We start from the raw sequence: 26,610 nt of genomic DNA, 5'->3' as shown, positions 1-26,610 counted from the left end.
TCCAAAGAGTTACTTGGCAAAATACCAGAGATAGATGTAGAAACTACTAAAACCAAGGTACATTTGAAACTCTTGCTTGGAGATTCAATCTATAAAGCCTTAAAGCTCTGTACCTATAACCACAATACAGACACAGGGCAAGCCACTGAAACTGATATGTTATCAAAGTTTACAGATTGCTTTAGGTTTGGTAAAATGATTTTTAAAGTGATCAGAAACCAGTAACCTGTTCTCTTTGACCTTGAGGCATTCAGTGCACCCCCCTCTTCGAAAAGAGTCTGAAAAAAATATTGTGCCCCAGCCAGATTTCTTGATAAAACTGTAGCTGGTGTTAATTATGTTCTTGAGTCTGTGCCCTATAAGGTCTGAAAGGGCAGAAGTGACAATACAGGCTTGACAAGTTTTCTACTTCCTATAGCTAATTCATTCCTACTAATATTATTCCTGTCTTTCTGACCACATCTATAAGGAAGCATACAAAATCATTTGGTGATTAGCTAGTCTTTTTGACCTACCCTATCTTGAATTACTATGTTAAAATACAATCACTGTTCTACTTTATTGATACATGTGCATTTTGTTCCATAGCTTGGTTTAAAAAATTTAACAATTTTTGATCCATACATGGAAAACGTCACTTAGTGTACAATGTGTTATATCCAGCAGTTTACCTGGATATCCAGGATGGTGAAAATTTTTTCCAACTCCGGTTCAAAACAGAACTACATATTCATGTTTTGCATAATCTTTAGACTTTTGTAAACTCAGTGATTCTTTCTAAAAAATTAGAACAAAACTTGATGAGAGCATGCAATCTGTTTTTTGTCTAAAAGAGGAAAACATATAAAACCTTATGTACCTTTACTTATCATATTAATCTGGAAAATGCTCACAAACATTAAAATGATCCTGTCTTCAGAATTATGGCAACACAAATAGTCACGGTTTAGTCTATTTTACATCTCAAGTAGAGATTTTTATGGAAAAATACAAACATTTTCAAAAACAGCATAGTATCTTAATAAAATAATTTTTCAACCTATTTGAAAATAATTTCCTGAAGGATTCATTTTCAATTAAACCACAGGCATTGCAATTTCTTCCTTCTTACCTCCCATATAATTTCAGCTATGTGATACACACTCTTCACACTCATATATTTCACAAATATTAATGAATTCTATTCCTTCTGTTACATTTGAGTTCTTTAATCTAGATTAGGATTAATGTTTGTTATTTCTGTTATTTTTCATAATAAAATCCCCCTCTTAGCAGAAGATAAATTATGCAGAATTTATTCTGAAGACTTTCACAAAGAAATCCTTGATTTCAAAAAAGGCCTTCAACACTCATTGATCTTGAGGTTCCTTAAATTGGGTATACTTTGCAAATGCTCTGTCTCATTTCTAGTAGATTTTTTGTCTGAAATTCATACTGAAATTTCATAATCTATATGAGGCAGGCATTTTCTAAGGATGCTAGTGTAAGTGATTAGGAAGACTATTTACCTCAAAAAGCTTCTGTAGAACTAAAGTATCCAACAGAAATTTGGCCCGGGGTATCAGCCATATTTCAAATTAGATTGACACTAAATCAAAAATAAGTGATTGGTTACAAGGGACAGACTGATTCTGAATATACAGAGTTATTGCACCCAGTTATGTAATAATATAAACCAGAATGAACTGCAAACTATATTTTAGTAATGAAATGTAATTTATATACATACATGTTAAACCCAGGACATATATGGGCTTACATGTATATAACCCAGGACTGACCTGTCTGCAGTGTACTCTTTTTTTATAATCTGGTGAGATATTTGCGTGCTCTACTGCAAGACATCAGCCTTGAAAGCACTAGGTTTTCCAGCACCCCATAAAGAACAAAAAGAGCAGAAGAGAAGTGTTGCAAAAGGTAGAGCATAGTACAAATAGTGAGTACCAAACAGTGCTCAAAGCGCTTGCTGTGTGGGAGAGACCACTCATGTACCCACAACACACAAATTCATCAGACGCACAGAAATTGCCCTCACTGTATTATTCAGTCCTCCACTGTACATTCAGGTTTTCAGCAGTTCCAAGTTCCACATGGATTTTTAGCACAGTGACTGGAGGTGCAGGCACAGCAATGAAAACAGCAGAAGATATGAGTTCCAAAGCACTCGGTGACCTGATTGACAGTGATGGCTTTGAAGGAATGTGCTTGGATTATCAAAGACAGATGAAGTTCAGGAAAGGGTCACCAAGAACCCACCTCAAGATGTTTCAGTGTCCTTTTGTTCCAAAGCACAATTTATGGGCCATCATAAATGTCACAAGATTTGTAAACGACAGACAAAGCTTAGTCACCTCCATGATACAAAAAACATTAATGAAAAAAAATTCATATTAAAAAAATTTAAAGGCAAACTGCAGGTATAAAAAAGTAAGGGAATTATATTGGTAAGTCTAATGTTTTTTGAAAAAGAAATAAATTCTAAACCAGACTTGGAGCACTGGCAAATTCTGTTCCTGGAATCTAAAACAACAGATACAGATAGCCACAAAACTAATACACTTAATCAGAGCCTATCGATGCCAGGCAACAAAGACAGTAAAATAGAAAAGCTTAAATGACTTCAGTATAATAATTAATATCAGACCTGGATAGGTTCTTAATTTGCTATCTGTGTTAAGTCATAAACTATTAAATCTAAACTGTGCTCTCTTTTGAGGAAGTCTGGAATTGCCAAAGCCAAGAGAGGGTTTTTTAAGAGACAAAAAATTTCAGGGATTAAGTTATGGGCAATACTTTCTTATGTCTACAACTGCTGGCACTGTTTCCAGCTGTGAGCAGACTGGTTCATAAAGTGTATTAAAATTTTGAATTAAAAAAGAGAAAAATTTCCAGTACTACAGAAACTACCTAACTGCAATTCAAGTAAAAGTTACGAAAAGACACAGTTAAAACTTCTTCTATTGATCTTTCACTTCATTATGAGCCAGTGACGAGGACAGAAGGACAAAGAATGTACAAATGTAACATCCAGTTGCCATAGAGGTCCCTTCTGTGTGAGACTGTGTGAACGGGTTCTATAGGCATCTATGGATTTGGATGGAATTGTAACAGAAAACAGCAGGCCAAAGATGATAACATGAGCTGAAAATGTAGCATATGAAAACTTCCTAAGTATTAATAAGGTCTGTAAACTAGTGCTCCTGATGAATCTGCAATAACTAACAAACTCAGGACACCAACAGTCTGTTCAATCTGCCCAAGGCCAGTATGATCAACAACAAAGAGACTCAAACCACAGGGTGGTGACTCCTGTATGCAGATGAAGACTGCAGAATTACATTTATACGCAAAGGAACCAAGATCCCTCTGAGAGGCTTTCCAAGCACCCACCTCAAAGCCACAGGTTGACCCTGCACGTCTGAGCACACAGCTGGGGTTGGCCTCCTAGCTGCTGCTCCACAGGTGAGCAAGTGAGTGAATGCCAGTGACTAAATGAATGTGTTGTGCAAATAGTTACCTGCTATTAACAAAAATGACTTGGTTCTACTAATAACAACAGCTTAATGAGTAAAAGGTACTTGAAGAAATTTTGTTTCTCTCTGCCTCACTTCAATCCCCCATCAGGGAAGCTGGAATTTACAAAACAGCCCTTGAACTTCCTGGAACACTTTAACTTGAAGCCCCAGATCAGAGTACATAATTCATAATCACTGGTAAAGGAAAATGCACAAATTTTCAGCTTTTATTGCCCTCATGACATCTGTCTTACCAATTCGATCTTTGTAATTAATGGCAGTGGCTTCCAGTATACTCCATGTATGTGTGTATTCACGCAGCTTGCAGTGTGATTTAAATGTGAAAGAAATTTGTGCATTGAGTTTATCCTGATGCCATTTTATAGAAAGTTCTTTTGAAGAACAATGTTATAGTCTTGAAAATTTCACTGAACTGAGTTTAGGTAGGAAATACAGAAGAATTACATACTTCTCTGCATTTCTATAAGCAATTGCAATGGATGCTAAATCATAAAAGCCTACAAAAAATGAAAAAACTCGGTGACACCACTAAACTCGTTTCACTAAACTACATTTCCATTTTTTGTTTTGAATTTTTCTAAGAAAAAGATTTATAGTGAAAGGAGAAATTTAACTGAGATGCTGATCACATATATATTTAAATTGGAGGTATAAATTGTTTTCTCCTTTAAAATCAAAGACTGTTTCACCTTATCTGCAAAGAGTACCTTCTTTCCCTTCTATTCGGTGCAGGAGTATGTGGTATACAAAACTCCTGATGCTATTTCAGCTTCCTTGCAACTAAAATCTCAGAATCCCATCAGAATTTCCAGACAGACTCACAGCGGAAGGAGAATGGGTTATGAGCACTCCTGGCCATTACAAATCTTACAGGATTACATTTTCCTAGAAGTAATTTTTTATATTGGACAGTCAACATGTGGACTGTACACGGCTACAAGTACCAACCTACAAAATTCTAACATCTTAGTGGTGGTTTCAGAAACCTTGCATATTCTGTTACTATTTCTGACCTGACAGCGAAGTTTAGAAAGAACTTTGCCTCTTTCTCCACATGTATATTCTCCACATTTTATTTTCCAGTGCCCTTTAATTCTTTTTCTTAACAACATGTCCTAGCTTGAACCCATAGCTGTACATTTTCTTTAAGATGCTCAAATTTTCAAACTGAAATTGTAAAAAGTTTATGAGGAAGCTGTTAATTCTTATTCATCAGTCTCTGCTGTAAAAACAAAGGAAAATTAAAAAAAAGTAGAACTCCAAATCAGTTTCCCAAATGGATTATCCAGTCTATCTTCAAATTTTGATTTGCTCTCCTAAGCAAGATCATCATACTCCTTGAAAGTGTAACACTTTTAATCTACCAGGTGCCTGAAGTACACCAGTGCAGGATTTAAGAGCCATGGCTCCAGGCTAGTGTCAAAATATTCTTGTCCTTTCTCAGGGGTGTGACTGCACAGCCCAGCTGTGACTGTTCAACTCCTTCCCCAGATTCAGCTATGAAGTGAATTTTCAGCAGCTCCGCAGACAGATCATTTATAGCTTTCCAAAAGGGTACAACCCATTTTAAAACCTACCAGCTCAACTGTCTCCCACCACAAGAAAAACAGATTTTCATTTCACCACCTGGTCAAATAACTTAGTGGTCTGAACTTGAGCTGAATCTAGCTCTAAAATAAAACTTTCTTAAAACTTTTGTAAAATTCTACTTAGTAACTTTTTCTAACCACAAAATAACCCCTATTCACAGGTGATTAATCTCCTTTGAATTCATCACACAAGACCACAGTTCTGGCTGCATACGAATTGTGAGCATTGTGGTAGATATAAAGCATAAAAGAAATTAAACGTTTTAACCATCTTTAAAACAGGGAAAAAGGAGGATGCAGGCTTTCATAGATCGGTCACAGTTTATACAGTTCCTGGAAAAATAGGGAGGAGACTACACAAAACTATTTGTAAACATTCAGAAAGTAACACAAAGAGCCAACACTGATTTGCCAGTAACCAACAGCTGTATCTATCAAAATGAATCCCATCAGAGAATAACTGGCCAGGGAAAGCATAGCTATGTTGATGGTTTGAAAGGCTTTCTGCAGTACCTCACATGTTGTTCTCATAAAAACATAAGGAAACACGGTGTAAATAAAACTGCCAGAGAGCAAGTGCAAATGTTGCTGGAAAACGTTAACTTGGAATACTTCTAGAGTTCACTGACAAATATGAAGGATAATATATCGATTTTTCCTTCATGGCCTGCCTCCTCCTCCTCCAGCTTTCACATTTTTAATTCTCTGGCCCCAAACTTGCCATAAAAGTCTTCACTCGGGTCTTTATTCTTGCAGAGTAGCAAGCAGTAAATAAAAGTGTACTGCTGAGAAAACAAAAGTGTGGTACAGAGGTTCAGCAGTCAAACTCAGTCATTAATCAGTCTTGGCTTCTCTTACACATTAAGTACATTCTGCATGTTACACCATGCCATTATTGCATGTGTTGGCGGGGGTTGTCAGGGGCCAAGCATCTTTGATACACCAGAAGCAGTTATCACAGCTGCACCTAACTCCTGGGGCATGTAATGCCATTTAGTCACAGCACTTAACAAGGGAACTCAAAGGCAGTGATGGTTGACCAGAGTAGCAGTACTGCTGAATAAGCGGCATTGTTCCTTTTCCTACTCACTTTTATTTCATTTTTCTTTCCTTTTCTCCCACCTCCTGATCTCCCCAGCTCTCTTCCCTAATTTTAGAAGAATATCCCTACCTACTTCCATTGTATGTTCTTTGGATTGGCCACCATTAAACTGCAGCAAGAAGTATTACTGCTTCTGCTATGCCTGTGAGTATTAGAAACAAGGGAGATGGTCCCTTCCTTTCTGGGCATTTAAATCACATTAACTAATCAACAGCATCCACAGTTGCACTCCCTCAGCTGCAAGTGCTTAACAGTGCAATTGATTCTCTCACATATCACAGAGTACATTAAACTCTATAATTTATTTCTAAATTTATCCCAGACAGCAGATGAATTATTTCCTTGCCCTAGCTCTGACCCTGGCTTCCCAGGGTCACACATTGTGCCACATCACTACCCACTAACGCCCGAAGCACATTCTCCAAGGCAAGAGCAGCCCTCAGTTGTCATCTCTCCTCACTGTTTGCTCAACAGGGAGCTTACTAGCCTTTTCTTTGATGATACAACTGCAAGGTTCAGCTGTGCTCTCTTTCCTTTATAGAGCTGTGAACAGAGCAAAGGGTGTCCCTTGCACAAACAATGCTTTTGCTGTTGCTCTCTTGCTACTTGGGAGTTAAAAGTGCTGAAGGAGAGGACAGGTAATATTGCCTGATGCAGAAATGTGGTTATTTCTCAATCAGCCAAGGACAGTTCAGTGACACATAGTTATTTAATCTGAATAGGTAAGAGCACATGAGCTACCACAGAAGATTCAGCTGTTTGTGTGTGGAGATTCAGAACTACAAAACGTATATCCATCCAGCAAAGAAGGAATTAAACATCATACTGTATCTGCCAGTACCCAAGAATACCTATTTCTAGCACCCTGTAGAATTTTAATCGGTGAAGACAGATATGGGGGTTTTGCAGCCACTCAGTTCTGAAAGGGTGTCAGGAAATTTTTTTAATATCTCTTAGAGGGAAGCAAAAGTAAAGCAGTCTAAGAAAAATAAGTAGTCATCACAGAATAAAGGCATAAAATACAAGATGATTAGTTTGCTCCCACAGAAATGGTCAAATACAACTTGACTGGCAGCAACACTGATAAGGTGCATATAGCATTATCTTATCCTTATAAGAAAAAATCTCTTGGTACATTATGTACTGCTCCCACAATTGGTAAATATAGTGAAGGATCTAAGTGATGGTTTGATTAAATGGAGAGGGATGCAACGTTTGATCACAGATTTGGTTTTTTTTCTAGTAACAATGGGTATATTTAACAGATAAAATATAGCACATAGATAGATGTTTTAGAATCAGTAGGAGTTTTGCCTGGATGCAATATTTGGGGGCAGATGGATGGCAGAGGGGCAAACCACCTGCAGTGTAGTTGGATGGACACATTTGTACAGAGGAGAAACAGAATACAGGTGTACTGCTAGCCTAGGGCAAGTATGCTTGGGATGAAGGTTGCTGAAAACAGAGGTTTTGGAGACTGCGTAGACACTGTCAGATGTGAGACAAGGTGTTGCATCTTTGTCCACCATGGACATGGCAAGGCTACCATTCTCTTCATGTACTGAAAGACTTCGGTAACTCCCCACAATACACAATGAGAAAATATCCCATATCTACCTCTGTTTTTGGAGAAAATTATTTTTGAGATCAAATATTAGTTCTGTTATAAAATTTGTAACTTGGTTATTCACCTTGATATAGTAAGCCCAATGCTTAATACAGCTAATACAGAGACAAAAATTTAAGGAGACACTCTTCAGTGGAATTAAAGGAAAGGTTCAGTAGTTGACTGACAATAAAATCTTCTAGCTGGGAGTAAGGTAATTATTTGGTGGTATATAGAAAGAGAGAAGGAAAGAAATTGTAGGAGAAAGTGAATCTAGTTTTTTATCTAGGCAACCACAATGCTTTTTTAAAAAAAATCTAATAATTACACCAATAATTGAAACTGGATTGCTTAAACTATTGAAAATACATATAGAAAGATTGGAATCCACACTGCATTTGAGGGCAGTGTAATCATGAAGCTTCAGTCACATTACTGCTCTCAAAACAGCTTCTGCCATCTCCTCAGTAGAGATGAACCTAATTGTACCCTACTACAATCCCTGTTTTCAAAATGGCTATTTCCTCACGTTATTTCCATGTGACAAAAATCAAGCTGATCCTGAGATGATGATGTCCCCTAATACTTTCAGAAATTGCAGAGGACCAAATCTCCAGGACATAGAGAAATCTCCTCACAAGTCCCTAGACAAGTAATAGTTACCTTGAAAAACTAAAGGACAGAGAAATTAAAATTATCAGGAACATAAGGTGTTACAGATCCTTCATTTTAGAGAGAGTAATTTTTACACTTAGAATTAAGGCATTCTGATCCTTTGCAGCTCAGCTAAATATAAAATCCCTACCAGACACATCTAAACCACGTTCTCTTACATTGCTTATTAAAATATTTACCTGATTAGAATCTGTAATTTGAGTCGCATAACCATCAGCTCTGTCAGTTTTATGATTGAATGTAATAGGGAAATGGAGAAATCCAGATCAAAAATAATGATAATAACAGCAACAATAACAATCTACAAAATAACATTTCATAGTTAACACATTTCAGAGTGAGAATTTCCTACAGACAGCCTACTGGAGGTAACAAACATCCAGACTCATCTCCGAAACAATGTATTTAGCAGCAAGTGGATAAAATGGGGGTAAAAGCCAAGAACAACAGAATTTTGAGGTAACATTTAAGTTCCAAACAACATTTTGATTCGTTTTTCATCACTGTAAGTCTATTAAAAAAAAAACCAAACCAGAAGATGGCTAGTTTTGCTTAACTGTGCTCTAACTTTTCTCTAAACTGGAGACAGCATTTTTGGTAAGCATAATCTAACTGATGGTTCTGAAATGATGAGACCTTTTAGACAGATGTCTGATTCTCTAAGGATATTTCTTCTCCAGGAAAAACAAGAAAGGCCTGCAGCCTTAACTGTCTTTTATGAATTTATGGTGGCAGAACTGTCCATCTTGATTAGTGTCATCTGTCCTTTTAGAAAACTATCAGTAGCTGTAAAGCTTTCAAAGATAAATTATCTACGTGAAGGGATGATTCCATGTTGACCTACTGATTTTTTTTTTAAATTGCTTAAGATAAGTGCAAATGAAGGTTTTATCCAAAAACGCAATTATATTTACGACTTCCATAAAAACTATCCACTAAAAATCTGAAAGCACTAAATGTTACTACATTTAATATCCCACAGACTGTCCCTAGAAGGCATAAGGTCTTCCTAAAAAGAGCTAATGAAGAGCTAAAAAGAGCTAAAATGAACTGACAACGCAAATACGTTATTATTGCAGCTGTTATACTTGGGCAGAATCACCAAAGCTGTCTTGAACCAGAGTTAAGGAAGCAGAACTCAATAAAGTGGAGCAGTTTTCAAATAGCAGTAGATCTGCCCATTGCAGAAGCATTGCAAATGTGAAATAACATAGTAAATACACCCAGTTTTAGAAAAAAAGACAAGAATAACAATTGTCAAATAACTTTCTCATTGGTTCAGCACCTGTAGTTAAATAATATAGCCAAAATTCTTTTCACAGAAAGTGATCCTACCGACAGACCACTGCAGAGGATATATGAACATCTGTAAAAACTCTAGCTCACAAGTTCAGGCTGGTAATAAAAAGTACCACACGTACACTCAGATGCTTACATGTAACAGTTCTATGTCACTTTACATGTTGTTTCTTTCCCTATGCAAATGCAGTAAAATAAATACATTAACAGTAAGATTATATGAATAATATTTTATTAAATTATAAAGGGATAAGCGTGCATAATGTGGATGGTAACACATTCATTCCTCCTGCTAGCAGAGAAACATACTTAAGTTACTCTAGGCAAGGAATGACAAATGAAATGCCTGTGTATTCTTGGTAATGCAGGAGAGACCATCACCTTCTGTCTAGAAATTACGTGAATATAAGACATAAGAGATTAGTACAAGCTCTTCCTGCTCTGTTTGACTAGTTACTCTCTGTTTCTACAAAGAGATAAAAGAACAAAGGATCTCATAACACAGGAGTTTTGAAGGACTACAGGGCAAAAAAAAAGAGAGAGGAACAAAATCTATTAATTACAGATTTTCATCAGCCTTGGAATTAGAGGCCCCTTCTTTGAAGGTTCTAATTCACTGAAAGCAATAAGTACTAGTGCTACAAATATGAAAAAAGAATGTAAAGCTGGGTTAAAATGACATTATAGTTCTCCAGGTAACACTCAACCACAGAACAGCTAATGTTCTTTTAATAATTTAGCTCTCCACATACTGTCCAGCCATGGCGCTCAGTTGAACAGAAGAGGGTAAATTAACCTAAGCTCTTTGCACCTCCTGTGAAAATAGCGTGCTTAAAAATCTGTGGATGAAAGAATGCAAAACAGAAACATAATTCAATGTTTTGATTTTTAAGGTTCCTAACTTCCAAAACCTTTATTTCTGCATTTTTTTCATTTACAGAAGTTTGTAAAAAGCATTCAAAACTAATAAAAATAATTCAATGGTGTGAGTTGGTTGCATTAAGTGGACTACTTCAACAGCAGCTATTTATATTTGAAAACTCAGTATTTTCCATTATGAGATAGCCTACAATAAATGAGCAATCATTGCTCAAGCTGTGCTTCTCTAAACAGTAAACTGAAGAAGCCAAATATAATCTCATTTTATGTCTTCAGCAGCTGACATCCTATGGAATTTGTGGTATGTACTGAGAGTAAGCAGAAATACTTTTAGCTTTCACATGTATAACTGAAGGGACGAAAGTACCGATATGTAGTTCTGACTTTGTGTTGGTATAGCAGGATACATAAACCGAAAGAAATATTTATTAATTTAAACTGATTTACAATGTTGGCTGACTTTTATTCTTACATTGAAAGGAAATACAAATATTATTCATGTGTATAATAACGAGATAATAATGAGTTGAATTATTGTACAGGCATCAGTTTTATATACTTTCGTGTTTTGAGATTCAGATTACAAAAATTACAAATTCAATTTTTACAAAATGTATCAAACCATGCCTTCAGATGTGATTGCTGCTGTTACTGCTTATAAATTGCTATTTATATCAAGCAAAATACAGTCAAGAGCCATCTACCTTCTGTATCAAAACAGCCTGTTTTCCTCATGGGAATCTGAGATGAGAATGTTGGTAGTCAGGAAGGGTTACACTTCTCACTCAAAAATAGAAAGAAAGAAAATGCCTGAAAACTGAAAAATTAAATGCCAATTTTATCAATGGCCTTTAACATGCAGGCTGAAGGAAGCAGTTTGTAAGCAGTGTATAAGGACAGTCTTGAGAAGAAGTTGCCTGCAAATTTGCTATTTGACAAATACATCAGAGATTATCATTGCTCTGTTATTAATACTTTGCATAATTACTCACAATAAGCTTGATATTGCTGGAACCACAAAAGTCTTAAAATGGAAAGTAAAATAATATGAATAAGTCAGCTTCCACTCTTGGTACTCATTCAGCCAAAACTTGATGGAAAGATGACATGATTTTAGTATAACCACTACTTTACCCTTCCTAACAATCCGAACAGTAATTTCTATATGTAAATGTGTTCAGTGATCTAGCTAACCTCTAACAGCAATTCAAGAATCATTTCACTACTGGACTGAAAAAAAACCCCCAACACTTTAACTGAATTGTAGCACAGTTCTGCAGAAAAAAAAAAATAAAAAAATCTACATTTTCATGTATATGCTTTATATATTTAAAGACATCTGAGTATACCATGTACAGTGGCACAAGAAAATTGATCTTACCACTGCAGCTGGAACTTGATGCATTTTTGCAGCTGGGGTTCCTGGGCGTGGGTAAAATTGATTAATAAACAAACTTGGAAATCTGTACTGTTCAACAAGTTTCACTGTTTCTTGAAAATCTTCATCTGTCTCTCCTGGAAAACCACAGATGATGTCTGTAGCAATTGTTATTCCAGGCACTCTGTAAAGGAAGTAAAAAGGAACACTGAACTAAATATATAAAAGTCTTGCTCCCTTAAAAGCCAGTGTACATAGACTTATAACTCTTCAACTTTAACTACAGAAAATTAGACCTTAAATGATCTTTGGTAATTAAAAAAAAAAAAAAAAAAATTAATACCACTGCTTGGCAATGAAAAATGCATTTGGTACTCAGCTGAAAGCATATGGAATAGAAGATACTGCAGCAAATATTGGATTAGGATTGTGACAGAAGAGTGAAAACATCGGGACCACCTCCTCATCCGTTCAAAATTACAAGTAATCAGCAGAGTTTGTAAATTTCTTGAATTCTGATTGCTTACAAAATTTATAACTTCTGGAGACAGCCACTAGAATTTATAAACTATTTAATGTTTTATAATGTTGCTATCAAAGTAGAACAGGATAGCCAAAAGAGGGGACTTGCATGCCATATAACCTAGCAATTTTGAACAAAATTGGCTTTGGAGACAGTAAGACATCACTTAGTCACGAATTAATTTCTCAGTACTCCAAAAAATCAGTCTGTGCCTTACTTTAAAACGAAAACAAAATACTTAAGTTTACAAATGCGCAGGCACTGAGTTCTCTTGTCATTTAGCAATGTCAATATTTTCTAACTGTTCCCCCTGGACCGAATATGCAGAACCCTTACACACAGCAGCTTAAGAGAGCACAAAAAACCAGAGAAGCCAACAGATGCAGCAGTCAGTGCAGCAGCACACACCAAAGGGAGTGCAGTAAAGGGGCCTCAGTTGAAATTGTGCCACAGTTACATCTTAGATACAGTGGTAACACATAACTGAACATTTTCCTCAGTTGATACTGGAGCAGTCACCCCTGCTAGGGTTGAGGCTTGCACCCAGACTGAGCTTCAGGTGGTGGATGCAGCCCTGCAAGTGACCTAGGCTGCAAGGAGAACCTGTGGGCTCTCTCTGCGGCCAGGAGAGATGGTCCTCTCCTGCAGGAGCTGTGCTGCCTTGGAGGAGCTGTGCCTCTATGTGGAGGAGGTATGGAAGGAAGAGAGCAGGCTGCACAGCATCAGAGACGATGAAAGGGAGGTAGACAGGATCTTCTCTGCAACTCAACAGCTTAAAGAGCCTCAGCCCCCATCTGCAGTAGAGAAGCAGGTAGTATCAAACCCCACTACCAATTGCAGTGAAACCTTTGGTGAAGGAGAAGGATGGAAGCTGGTAACTTCTGACACCAAGAGATCTTGTCACACTTAAGGTCTTACAACTGCAAAATAGGTTCATCGCCCTCAAAGTTGAAGAGGAGCTAGATATGCCCACAACCAAAGTATCTTGTCCATCTAATCCCTAAAACACGCAAGACTAACAGGAAGAAAGGGTGACTCCTTGTTTTGGGGGACAAAGGCACGCAATCTGCCGACCTGGATCAGAGGCCAGTATCTGGGATGCTGTGGGGCTCATCTGGCCCTCTGACTACTACTCCCTACTGTTATTTCATGTGAGCACAAACAATACTGCAAATTGAAACCTGGCCAGTATTAAAAATGACTACAGAGCTTGGCGTAGGCAGTTGTCAAGGGCTTGGGAGCTCAGGTGGTGTGCACCTCATCAGAAAACACTTTTTTACTGAGCTCTAGCACACATTGCCCAGGGAGGTTGTGGAGACTCCCTCCTTGGAGATACTCAAAAGCTGTCTGGACATGGCTCTAGGTGGCCCTGCTTGAGCAGGGCAGGGTTGGACAAAATTGCCTCCAGAGATCCCTTCCAACGTCACCCCTTCTGTGATTCTGTGACATGGCCCAGAAAAACCTACAACCCTACTAACCCCTGGCCCCTACAACCAAGAACGTACTGCATAGTATTTACAGACCACTCTATGGGACCCAGGAGACAGCAACTCAGCTTTCCAAACCTGACACTAGCCAGCTGGATGACCACTGTCCTGTGAGAAACTGAAACCACAACACCGTTTTGTATTCAGCCTGCTTGTGTAAATTGGGAATAATGATAAACCTCTTCTGCAGAGAGGCAGAAATGTATAGAGCTCAGAAATGCGCAGTGCTTCCTACTGACACAGATGAGACTGTTTCTACAAGACAGGGTTGATTCTACACTATCAGTAACAATGATGAACTGGAGAAAATATGATTTATGAGGAAAAGTAAGAAACCTGTAAACATATTGGTGGTATCTCACTTAAAGCTGGCCCTGTTTTAAGTGGGAAGAATAGGTGAGATGATTTCCAGAGGTCCCTTCCAACCTAAATCTACAGTTCTTAATTAGGCTACAGGCAAAGGAACAGCTGAGACAGATTCTTTTGGGGTGAATGACATGAAGACCACCGCCACAAGTGAAGGTCACACCTGAGTTTAAGACAGCAGAACTGTAAATACTAATGCATGCAATCCAAATGACAAAAGCATGTGAATGGCCAAAGAGGACTATCATTTATTATTAGACAAAAAATAATACTGTGCTTACAGTGGGTGAAGAAACTTGAGTTTGAATAGCTGAAAGAAAGAAAAACTTCCTGCAACAATAAGTTCTTACTGGAACAGGAGAACCTGTTAGCAAAAGACCTAAGAAAGGGGAAGCAGGAATATTGTTCTTTGTAATTTGTTCAGGTGCAATATTAAGAGCATGCATAGCTTATATTCACTCCAGCAGCCTTTATACAAACAGTATATATCTTTTGTGCTTTTTAACTTAATAGAAATCGATTTTTTATTTAAGTATTGACTTACATTAAAGCAAATGTCTCAGCCTACTTTTTACATGTGTCTGCATATATAGTTAGCTGCACAGCTAACATCCCTTTTTCCTTATGAAAAATCCCCACAAAAGAAACCACATTCTTTCAATTCCTTTTTGAGTTCATGAATTCAGACACCATCATTTGAGATGAAGTTAAAACATGGCATTTGAATGCCAAATCAAACCCAGTGTAAAACTGAACATTTTCAAGGACTTGGTCCAATAATCGTAAGTGGAATACACAAGCTGAGTATTGCACAGAAGAGCAAAAATCCCCAGAGCTGTTGGTTAAACAAGCCTCTATTACCATTGCTTTCTTAAGACTGACAAACTGCAAGATATGAAGTTCTACTTGATATCAAGTAACAATAAAATTTGTTAGCTTTAAGAACTGAGTGAACAGAGGAGCACTGTATTCTGCAACATGACTTTGTTCACATTGCAAATATCTCATGCAGTAATAGTAAGCTTATAGAAGAAAAAGTACATTATAAATCAATATCACATAACATCAGCTGCCATTTCTGAGAACATGAACAGAACACTCATTACATTTGACAAGACCATTATAATGAAGTTATTTTAACCATTTTAATGACACTATTGGCAACAGTCAAAGCATTTATTACCAATGGTAGTAGAAATACCATCCTTTATAGAGGTTTGGTTGTTTCTATAGCAACATGAATTATAAGGTCCAATCAAGCTAGATACAATAAAATATGCTCTTTTTCTCCATAACACCAGTTGTCATTCAGTTAAAAGGAAATTACATATTTTAAAAATTCATAAACTCTACAAATGTCTGAACTCCATTTGGTGATAAGGTGTTAATTATCTTAGTAATTAGATTTCTTCCCGGATGGAATTATTACACACAAAGAAAAACCTAGGGTATGAACAGAGAATAAGGACCACAGTGTATTCAGCAACAGCAATTAATTACAGTTCAATCCAGTAAGACTGCCTAAAATATGACATTGCATAGTGCATTTTTATACCACTGTTGATTATATTGTTTAAAAAGTATTTTTAAAGGGGGAGAAAACCATGAAATTTCACTCAGAATAAAATCCAGTTACTGACAAAAATCGAGCTCAGCCTTTCTCAAAACACTGACTAATAAAAATAAATACAATTAGTTTCACATGCAAAACATAATTTCTTAATAAACAGAAATATATAATTGCAGAAAAATATAAACCACACATGCACTTGAAAATTAAAGCGACCTTTGCTCTGACAGTCTGAAAGAAAGCAGCACAGAATTCCTTATTGCACAGATTCAGATGATGTTTAAAAAACTGTCCCAGCTATGAAATACAATGCAAAATTCCAAAAGAACAATTTCTTGTGCATCAGCCAATATTAAATTGTTTAAAAAATGAAATGCATCTTACCTATTCTAAATTAAACAAAGAAAAAACTGCTGAACATCCCCAGTAAGCATTTTGTAACATTTATTACATAAATGCATTTACATTAAGTTTAAACATTCAACTGCAGCAAATGTTTTCTAGGGTCAGTGGTGAAACTCCACAACACATTGTTCAGTGAACCAAGAATACACAGCGGTCCTTGTGAAAGATAAAGTGATTTTCAAAAAGCAGGAAGTTGCCACAAAGATAAAGAAGTCTAGATGCTCCTTATAGCCTAGCTAGGGGAAGTGTTCAGTCTGTTTCAATACTTCTGAGCATCAAACAACTTAAAAATTTGCCAGCCATTTTAAACATTCATAATCCTGATAAATGCCTAGAAAGATTGTGTACAATCATTTTATCTGGCAGTCAGAAATCTTGCAAGATTTCTTCTCTGAAGACATACTATTGTCAGCGTTCACTGAACACCAGCAATACAATCACCACCATCTTGGGCAGCTCTGACCATCCAAAAAGAAGCAAGGACTTCATCTTACAGTAAAGAAGTGTCCATTTTGGTGTGATACTGTAAGGACCAGCACACCTAGAAATGATCATGAACAAGTGCTGAGAGGACAGATACCCAAAATTTCACAGAAAGGAGGAATAGATGTGTTTGAAAGGACACAGAAGAAGAAATGCAACATCTTACCCTTTACCTGAAGAGGAATCAAATCAGACTGTTGGGTCAGAGAAAAAAACTGAAGTGTTCTACCTCCCTGAGGAGTGGCTGATGCATGGGTAAGTAAAGACTGTGCTGTGGGTAACTGCGGCCCTGAGAACTGCCTGCTCACAGGTATATGAATTAGCTCTAAACAAGTTCAGAATAATAAATCAGTCTGAGTTGAGCTCTGTGCTACTACACCTAGGTAGTTCCTCGAAATTCTCTTTGCTCACGTATCTCTGTTGCATATTACTAATCAGCAAGCAGTGCAGGCATACCCTCACAGTGCCAAGTTTCCTTCTCTTTTCTGCCCACAGGACTTAGTTACCAATGTTAGAGAAAACAGAAACTGGATTAGCAGTAACAGGGAAGTATAGCAGGTATTACAGTTAAAGTTACTACAGACTGATTCACCAACAGAGGGAAGTTAGAGAACTCTTGATGGAAGGTAAGTTGGGAGTGAAGTGCAAAATCCCTGGTCATTTGATTTAGGAAAGAGATAAAAGTGTCAAGGTGCCAAAAATAAAAACTGTAATATAACCCCCCCTATTTTCACAGAGCAAGATGTCAAAGAAAGCCAGAAGCACAAGTGTGAAACTTGCTAGAATTCAGGTGTTACATTGATCATTTCATGTGGCTTTGGTTAACAGAAAACATTTCCTTTAGCAATAGCTGTTACAAACCAAATCCATGCTCAGGGAAAAAATGATGTTAAAATCTAAAATTCATCAACACTTTCACCTACTCATGTGACCACCTGAAATTCTTTTGCATGATCGTCCCACTTTCCTTGCAGCAATTCATATCTAAATCCAGCAACGACTTAAAGCCACCAACTTGCTCTTAACTAAGACCCCCCACCTCCACCTCTCCCAGTATAACAAAGACTGTATTAGAATAAATAGCTAACTTAATAAATGTAAAGCTCTGGATGTTCTTCGAGAAGGGTACAAGAACTGCCTGGGAAAGCTAGAGTAATTAAGGTCAAAACAAAAAATGTGATAACCTAGCAACTTCTCGATTCATAAATTAGAAATTTGTATTGAAGAAATCTTAGAAAAACAAGTGGAGTTCTTATGAAAATGAAAAAGAGTCTTCTCTGAAATGTTATTTCAGCCTCACATGTTATTATATATTTTAGAACCTTTCTGCGGTATATACCTGTTCAGGGAATCGACAAACGAAATTAAGTTAATGGATGAAATAATTTGAAGGATTAAATAATCTGAAAGTTGGTCTTTCAAGCATATTTACAGAACCTAACAGGCATCTCAGCATGTTGCTTTGTGTTGGAGCTGAAGAAGATGTTTGCATCTTCCCCCACGACCACACACAGTCCTCCAGAAGCCCTTTCCCCCCCCCCCCCCCCCCTTACTTTTTTCTCTACAAGGCCTAGTCTTGTGGGAATTCTGACTGAAACTCGAATTTCTCACTGAGGAGCTGCATGAGCTGGAGCTAGCACAAGAGAAACAGACTGCTCAGCTGGAAGCACTGCCCCTTTGAAAGGCTAGTAACAACATGAAACCTCTCACCCTGTCTCTCTCTTGACTATATGGAGATTAACCTCAGAATGAAGCCATGGGAACATCCCCACACTTTCAGAAAGGGATTCAGCCTACTTCTGATATAACACCCTCCTGGCACTTCTCTCTTACTCCACGGACTATGAATGAAGCACAGCACAATATACTCCTAAGCATCTGGAGCTAGGGGAGTAAACCTGAACGTAATTTCTGAAGCAGGGGGTTTTCCATCTTTTTTGGTTTATGTTTTACCCTACATTATGCAATGGGTGTATATACTTCTAATAAATGGATATCCACTGACAATGTTTTTCTTAGTAATCTTTTCCGTATGTGTTTAAAAGTAGTCCAGGATGTACAAGTTCAAAACCTCTGTGGTAGAAAAAAGAGCTATTTTAAACCCTCATATCAATTGCTCAACTGATTTACACATGGAGTGAAACTGGAAAGTGCCTCGGTTCAATGACAACAGACATTTCATTAACATTTCTGTGTGAAGCCTTTTAAATGATAACAGACTGAGCCTTAGGGCTAGATAAAAACTATCATTTGGTAAGACTGCTTATCCAAATGCAGCTATATGTATCATGAACTTAAACTGATGTAAAAGAACAAGCAGTACTATCAAGTTCACCACAGAACTTATGTTATTAATTCTTATATGAATTTCTATTTAATACTGCCATTTCCTTTTCCAGTGTTCAGCTGCTCTAGACACATAATGACATCACCAAAATCATCAGGACAAATATCAGGAGATTTTGCAATTAAATGTAGGATAAATAGGAAAGATCCAATCATAACTTCTCAAGAAAGACAGTTAAAATACTACTATAAAATTTAGCAATAGAAGTATAAATGACAAGACAGGACAGTCATTTCACAGACTGCAATACAATCTAAAAGAACAGAGAGATGGCCAGATGCTGGAATGAACATGGCCAGGGAGTCGGACCTCAATAAAAAAAATATAAATAACGTAAAAGTATTATCCCTTTCTACTCTTCGGTAGTTAGTATTAATATTTTTGACTTCAAGACTTGTTTAAGTCTGAGGGGCCTTATGTTTGCTTCTATCAAACTGTCCATCAGATTGAGCCAATTGAAAAAATGAAGTTACTGCATTTTGATTTAATTTCTATTAGAGATATAATAAACTGTATTGGAAAAAAACTAAATGTACGCTACATCCAATAGTGTCAGATACAATCACATAGTGAGAGAAAAGGGTGGAAGCTGTGGCATCACTCTAAAAAACAAGGCTAATATTCAGTGAAAGAAAAAAAATATTTAATAAACTATCATGCTTAAACTGCATTATTTTTAAACTGTGTTGCATGTTAGCTATTCAGGCCTTCCGTTTTGATTACTTTTAGCAAATTTAGACCTGTTTAGGGTATATATATTCCTATTAAATACAATAGCCCAAGATTCCACCCTGGCAGGACACCTGATAACATCTTTTATTCATGTATGTGTTTCGACTGCAAAGCAATTATATTATTTCAAATATTTTAAAATGTTCTCTATTATTGCCTAATATAACACCAGATCGTCTCACAAATCAGTTCTCCTTGACCTTACAGTTTGCCTGCATCAAAGTGAAGATAACTTTATGTTATTGTTTGTAAAAGTCTATAATGGCTTCATTTATAAGTCAAGTCACTTGCTTACTCTCACTTCACTATTGAAACACTGAATACTAGCAGATGTTTAAGTCATATTTTGTTTATGTGTGTAAAATGCATAACTTAAAGAGTATTTTAAAAAATTTTTTTCACAGCTTGGATTCTGTATCTCTGAAACTGACGCCTAAGACACAACAAACCAGACAAAGAAATTGTAATGTTGTATTGTTTATACGTTGGGGTTTTAAAAAAACCCCAACAACAACAAAAACAACAACAAAAATACCCCAGACAAACAAAACCCAGACATGACCACAGAGAAACCCCCAGAGTACTTCTTCAGAGTATCCTTGCAGACTTCCCTGAAGAAGGGTGTATGCACATACACACATGAGAGAATAGTTAGCAAGACCATAAATCCTACCACATAATTTGAAGGTGGTTCATAGTGAAACACTTCAAATTTCAAGGGTAGCAGAAACTACATATTGAGCCTAGACTGACAGATACAGAATCACTGCATGCATTCTGTTTTTTGCATTCCACACCTTACAGAGCACTGAAGGCAGCTCACAGTGGTGTTTCCCACAGGGAACACGTTACACCTGAGCTTTGTGATTTGCAGCAAACTTCAAACTGATTTGCAGCTTAAAAGGTTAGTTTAGAACTTTGGAGTCAGTGGTTTTGATGCAAGTCACCTTAGAAAGGCTGTAGAATAGTAGCTGTGATCAAGATGCACAATCTAACAGCTCTCAGAGTTTAACTATGGGTGACAATGGGTAATTTTTGACTGTTCTTTTCCAAGCCCACCTCCTGTCCCCAAAAAAGCTCTTTCAGAAACTGGGCTGAATGACACCTGGAGGCAGCTAGGAGACCTGATTTCCAGAACTGAACTTGAGAAGGTAAAGGTATGGAGGATTCCATGGGAGTAGGGACTGGGTCTGTCCTTGTTGTCGGGGAATAGTGACCCAGATAAAAAGTATATTTCATAATTAGCATGGCTCGCTGCCTGAGGATGAGAGCGCACACACACTTTTACTCTCTTTAAACAATTATAGTGAAGGTTGCTAGAGTTCCTACTAGATGCAGGCCAAATGCTTTATAAGAAACATTATAATACTTCCCATTATCAATTTTCTTAAAAAAACAAACAGTTAAGGCTTGGACTAACTTTACTGAAATATAAGGTGTTCTATTTTTTCTATAAAAATGAAACATTTTACAGAACTTCATTACAGATTTACAACTTCAGATCATTATTGGTTTATGATTAAAAAATGAGTGACTTAAGACAAAAAGCTCAACATCCTTAAACTTCATTTCCATTCAATCTCTAATAAATACCATCTGCTGTGTACTTTAGGGATATAATACCCGTCAAAAACTCAGCCGTATTATGAGAACCGGCACCAAGTTGATCTGAAATGCATATTTGAACAGATGTGTTTAAATTACATCTCTCCGTCTATCCACACGCATAAATTCAGAATAAGCGCGTGTTGATTTAAAATGCATAAAAAAGGGATTTGGAGATGCATCAAAAGTGAACAGCATCTCAATGGATCAAGGCTCACATTACTAAAGGTCATCGCTAAAAATAAAGTTTGAATTTATTAAGGGTTGCACCAGGGAACTGTTCTTGGGAACTGACTTAATGGTTGCTGCACTAAAGCAGCCATTGAAATTACACTAATTTTCTATGACCCTTCACTGTTTAACATTAGAGCTGTCAGGCATGGTCAAAAATAATAGGATCTCAGCCATGAGTAGCTGAGAATATTATACACTTTTTCTCATCTGACACAATGCTTATCACCAATATTAAATATCTTGCGCTCTGAGGACCCATCCATGTCTGTTTCAGTGACAGTCATTTAGCTCTTCACTCTGACATAGAAATCAGACATATAAAACAAGATGATTAACATGCCTCTTTGGCATGATGAAACCAAATGAAAAAATTGCAAGCAGTGTTCCATTAACAAATGCTAATTAAAAAAAAAAGAAAAATTTTTCTGAACTTGTGTTTTTCCCCCTATATAATCTACAGTCCTGTAATGTTTTGCGGACTTTGAAGATAAGACAGATCAGACCAAAGATCCACCTAAGCTCAGTAGTCTACTGCTAGCAATAGGCAACAGCAGAAGCCCAGGGAAGTGTTTAAGATGTAGTGTTCCCCAGAATCCCTTCCTTCTTCTAACAACTGGATTCCGTCAGAGAGGTGTTTTTGTAACCAGTAGCCTGTGATGGACTTCTCCATTAACTTGTCCAGTTTGCCCTTGAATCTAAATCCCTCCATATTGTAACCACTTGAAAGAAAGAAAAAAAAAAACCAAAACTAAAAAAAAACAACCAAAAAACTCTCTCTTCAGAGCCTGCCATTTGATAATTCCATTTGATGTCCCCTAATTGTTACACTGGGAGAGAGACCAATAACAACTGTGTTCACCTCCTCAGTATTCACAATTTTCTTGACCTCTGTTCTAGTCCCTCTCAATTAGCACTTTTCCAGACTGAAGAGTCCTTAATTTCCTTTGTGTAACAGATCTGTCATACTTCTGATAATCTCCATTAGTCTTCACAGTAACATTTCCCATTGTAACATATCCTTTTTGAGAAGGGTGTTGACAGCATTTAACAATACAAGCATAATGAGATAAAAAATCTTTTAAAATATTTCTGGAACTTAGATAAATGGTCTGCTTTTTTCATTTTTCTTTCGGATTTGGGTTAATTTGTTTTCTAGTAAGCGGGCAACAAAAGGTAATGGACCTTACACAAGGTAAGGGACAAGAGAGAAACACTAATGAGAGTTGTTTATTTGTAAGAAAATTTAAGTACAGCATTGGTAAACATTCCACATCCAGAGAAATAATCACAGCCCAAAATCATTAAAATATACTACATTTTAATACAGCCATGTTCTGAAAGTTACTTTGTGAGCAGTCTGCAACAGGGACAACAAACTGGTAAAAATCCCTTGCAAGCAGTGTTAAAATTCAGGAAAAGAGGACTCATACTACTGCTTTCCCCTGCCAAATGAAAGATGGAGAGAACAAATTCTCCCCTCTGCAGAGATACAAACACTACACTGAGTCTCACTCTTATCTGCTTCATATGAGAAGCCTGGGGTTACCAGCATATCTACATCTTCAAATTGATATCAGCCTCCGCCTCTTTCTGAGCTATTCCTGAAGAGAAATTCAGAAAAACATAACTGTCATTAAGAGAGACTGATCAATGAATATGTTACCTGAAAAATAAAGCTGAGCAGAGACACTCTCTGAGAAAGTCAAGGAATGTGCAGCTGACTTTAGCTGGATATTAAATAGTTGGGGAGCAGCAGCCCTCTCCTTATTAAATTATTTCCCCTTAAGGTATGAATCTGATAGAACTAACTTTTTGCAGAAACACAGTGGCTATGTGAAGTTTTAGAAAACAAGCGAGATAGAAAGCGCAACAAAAAGAAGGCCAAACACGTTTCAAAGACAGGCCAAAGTCAGCAGTGGGGTACAGGGGAACAGAAGAAACTGTCAAAGGAATAGGAGTATGACAAGTTGGAAGACTTTAACAGAGAATTTAAGATCTCTATCTGAAGCAGAATCAAATGGATCAAGGAAGAAAATGAAGAAGTAAAATTGCCATTGGGCCAGATGTTTTATTCCAAGGTTTTGGTTCAAGATCATTTATATTGAGAACTGCAACAGAGGAAAAGAGGAAAACAGCTCCTGGCAAAACAGATTCTGAGGAAAACATGCTCAGCTTGGAAGAGTTACCTCAAAACAGCTGACAAATTTAAAAGAAACATAATTCTCTCACATCACAAGCTATACAAACAATTTGGCTGGATTTTTTTTGTCCTACACCCTTGTGAAAAATCATCACATGAGAAGTTTTCCAGTTACAAACATCTACATGGGAAGTATTGAGTTTGTGAAGGAAACAGCAGTTAACAACACATGCATGTTGTGCACCAAATTTAACATAATCTCCCCTTCATTTTCAATGTACCTAATGAAATACAACTTATGCCACACCAGTTGATCATACAAAACACAGCAGCTTATATGCTACATCCTTATCGACAGAGTATGTACAAAAAGTGCTGTTATAATTAAATATCAAAACCACAGATTCAAGAGAGACAGAGAAGCAAGCAGGTCAGCTGGGGCAAGGTTTTAACAGCCATAGCAGTTTTCCTGAATGCTAGCCAGAGACATTTAAAATGCAATTTATGTACTCTTATAGTAAAAGGGCTGCAGTTTTACACCCGATAGTTGTTGCTGTACATTGTTATATATTCCTACATGTGACTTTTTCAGAAGCAGTATCCCTCATGAAATGAAAAGGGTCTAATTTTCAGAGATTTTCCACTTAGAGAAGTGAAGGACATTATTACATCTGAAAACAACAGGCTTTGGATGTCTGAATACAGAAGCAGAGAAAAACTGTGTACTAAGTTAATTGGATGTTTTAAGAGGATGGATTTTGAAATGAAGAATAGAAAAACATCAACACAGCATTCTGGATAGCAATGTTATGCTAGCTATAAATCTGCATCCTTACTCAGAGATGTTCTGAACTGTAGACTTAATAACCAGATATTAGATACCCAGACTTAGTCCCCAGATAGCCTTCAGGACTAACAGCTGCATAGAGTATGTAAGGGACTGGACAGTGTTTCCAGATAAGCTTGAGATTTATGGCTTTATAAAAGGAAGATCTGGTAGGTCAAGAACTTTTACTATCACTGCTCTAACACTTTTTTTCCCTTAAGGAGTAATACTTGTACATGACCATATGAAAAAAGGTTGTATAGGGAACTACAGCTTCTGTGAAAAGCATAAAAAGAAAAGTTGAACAATAATAATAATAAATTTCTCAGTTCTAAGAGCAAGTGTAGTGTTTGGCTCAAAATCCCTCATATACACCCTCCTCACCCCATAAAGATTCAAAGCTCCTGTCATGTAACTTCAAAGTTTTTCAATTTTATTCTGTGTTACACCACAAAGATGACAATGAGGTCTTAAAACTTCAGAACAAAGTGCGACACAAGCATTGTGATGTGTTTGAAACACAACCCTATATAGCTTCAGAATTAAATTTTCAGAGGTAACATTTGAGACTCACAAGCAGTGCTATTTTCTCATTAAGTCAAAACCCATGAGCTTAACTTCAAAGAAATCCAGTGTGCTTTACTAATGAAAGTGTGAAAAGATAATGTAAATTATGTTCCAAATCAACACAATGCAATATAATTTGGATCACTGGAAGCAGCGAATTTACCTTGCAAGAATTAGTTTAGAGAAATCATGAAGCAAATTTTCCAATAGTAAGTGTGTATAAAGAATTATTCAGTTGTGTAAAAAAATAATTGGAGCAATATACAGAAAGAGATGCGCATGACACGTTAAGTTAATGGGCATCACCGGAGCGATAGCACACAACAAATACTGTGGGTAGGTCACCCTATTGCATCTCATTCATGGTATGTTCTGATAGCAACCTGAATGTAAAGAAATCGCAGCAGAAACAATATCAATTTTTACAAGCATGCACAATTCACTCAGCTAATTGGAAAGTAGTAGAATGATTGAGAGGAGTATCTGTTTTGTTCTCATGTACACCCAAACAGCAGGTGAGTTCAGACTTCCTTAAATACACAGGATCAGTCCACAACAATAATGTATTAATTTATATATCAGTTAATAAAACGTAATTTAGAGCAAAATATTGTGACTTCGCTTCCAAATGGAGGAATGGGCTTACTCTGCTATGAAGTTGAGGACACTGGGCAGAAAAACCAAAATCCCCAGGAAAACAGCTCTAAAATCTCCTATTTCACTTTTCAGAAATATGACCTCAACTAACCAGGTTCGCACACACTTTTTGTTCTTAACACTTTGGAAAACATTCTCCTTTGTCTAGAATTACCAGTAATTTAAGAACATTCCTTTGTGAAAGGTAAAACCACTTTAGTACTTTGGGGTCAATGGAAGTAATTCATACATGCATTCCTTGAAAAGTTTTGAAAACAAATGTTCAGATGCAAACACACACCCAGAAATACACATACAGGACATCATAAAGTCAGGGAAAAAAAAGATGATATTTTAAATGTAGACTGTAAGTTTGTCAATGACAAAGTTAAAACAATACAAATTCAAGACACAGTTGCCTCAGGCATGCTTCTACCCATTTATCTCTGTTCAGTTCAGTGAACTATTTCACTTCCAATGTGTCACCAAGTTGCAGATGCCTTAAAAATTACAGTTAGCATGGTTTACAATGTTATCAGGACAATGGTAAATTTTGTCACGTTCAAAAACTTCAAATAAAATGGACTGTTAAGCATGTATAATTTCAGGTGCCTTTTTTGAAGGG

The 26,610-nt window shown here is 36.9% G+C and overlaps 1 protein-coding gene across 2 annotated transcripts in view; it reads right to left on the bottom strand.

Annotated features, from left to right (window-relative positions):
* Positions 1–26,610, bottom strand: part of CDKAL1 (CDKAL1 threonylcarbamoyladenosine tRNA methylthiotransferase) — a 422,283-nt gene that overhangs the window by 97,836 nt on the left and 297,837 nt on the right. For both annotated transcript variants that reach the window (XM_074899749.1, XM_074899750.1), the window contains one exon: positions 12,068–12,248. In XM_074899749.1, coding sequence (XP_074755850.1) covers positions 12,068–12,248 — 181 coding nt within the window. The remainder of the gene's footprint in view (positions 1–12,067; positions 12,249–26,610) is intronic.

This window comes from Athene noctua, chromosome 2 (genome assembly GCF_965140245.1).
Source record: "Athene noctua chromosome 2, bAthNoc1.hap1.1, whole genome shotgun sequence".
Taxonomy (NCBI): Eukaryota; Metazoa; Chordata; class Aves; order Strigiformes; family Strigidae; genus Athene; species Athene noctua.
The sequence above is the reverse complement of the archived record's forward strand: the minus strand, read 5'-3'. Positions and strand labels throughout refer to the sequence as shown.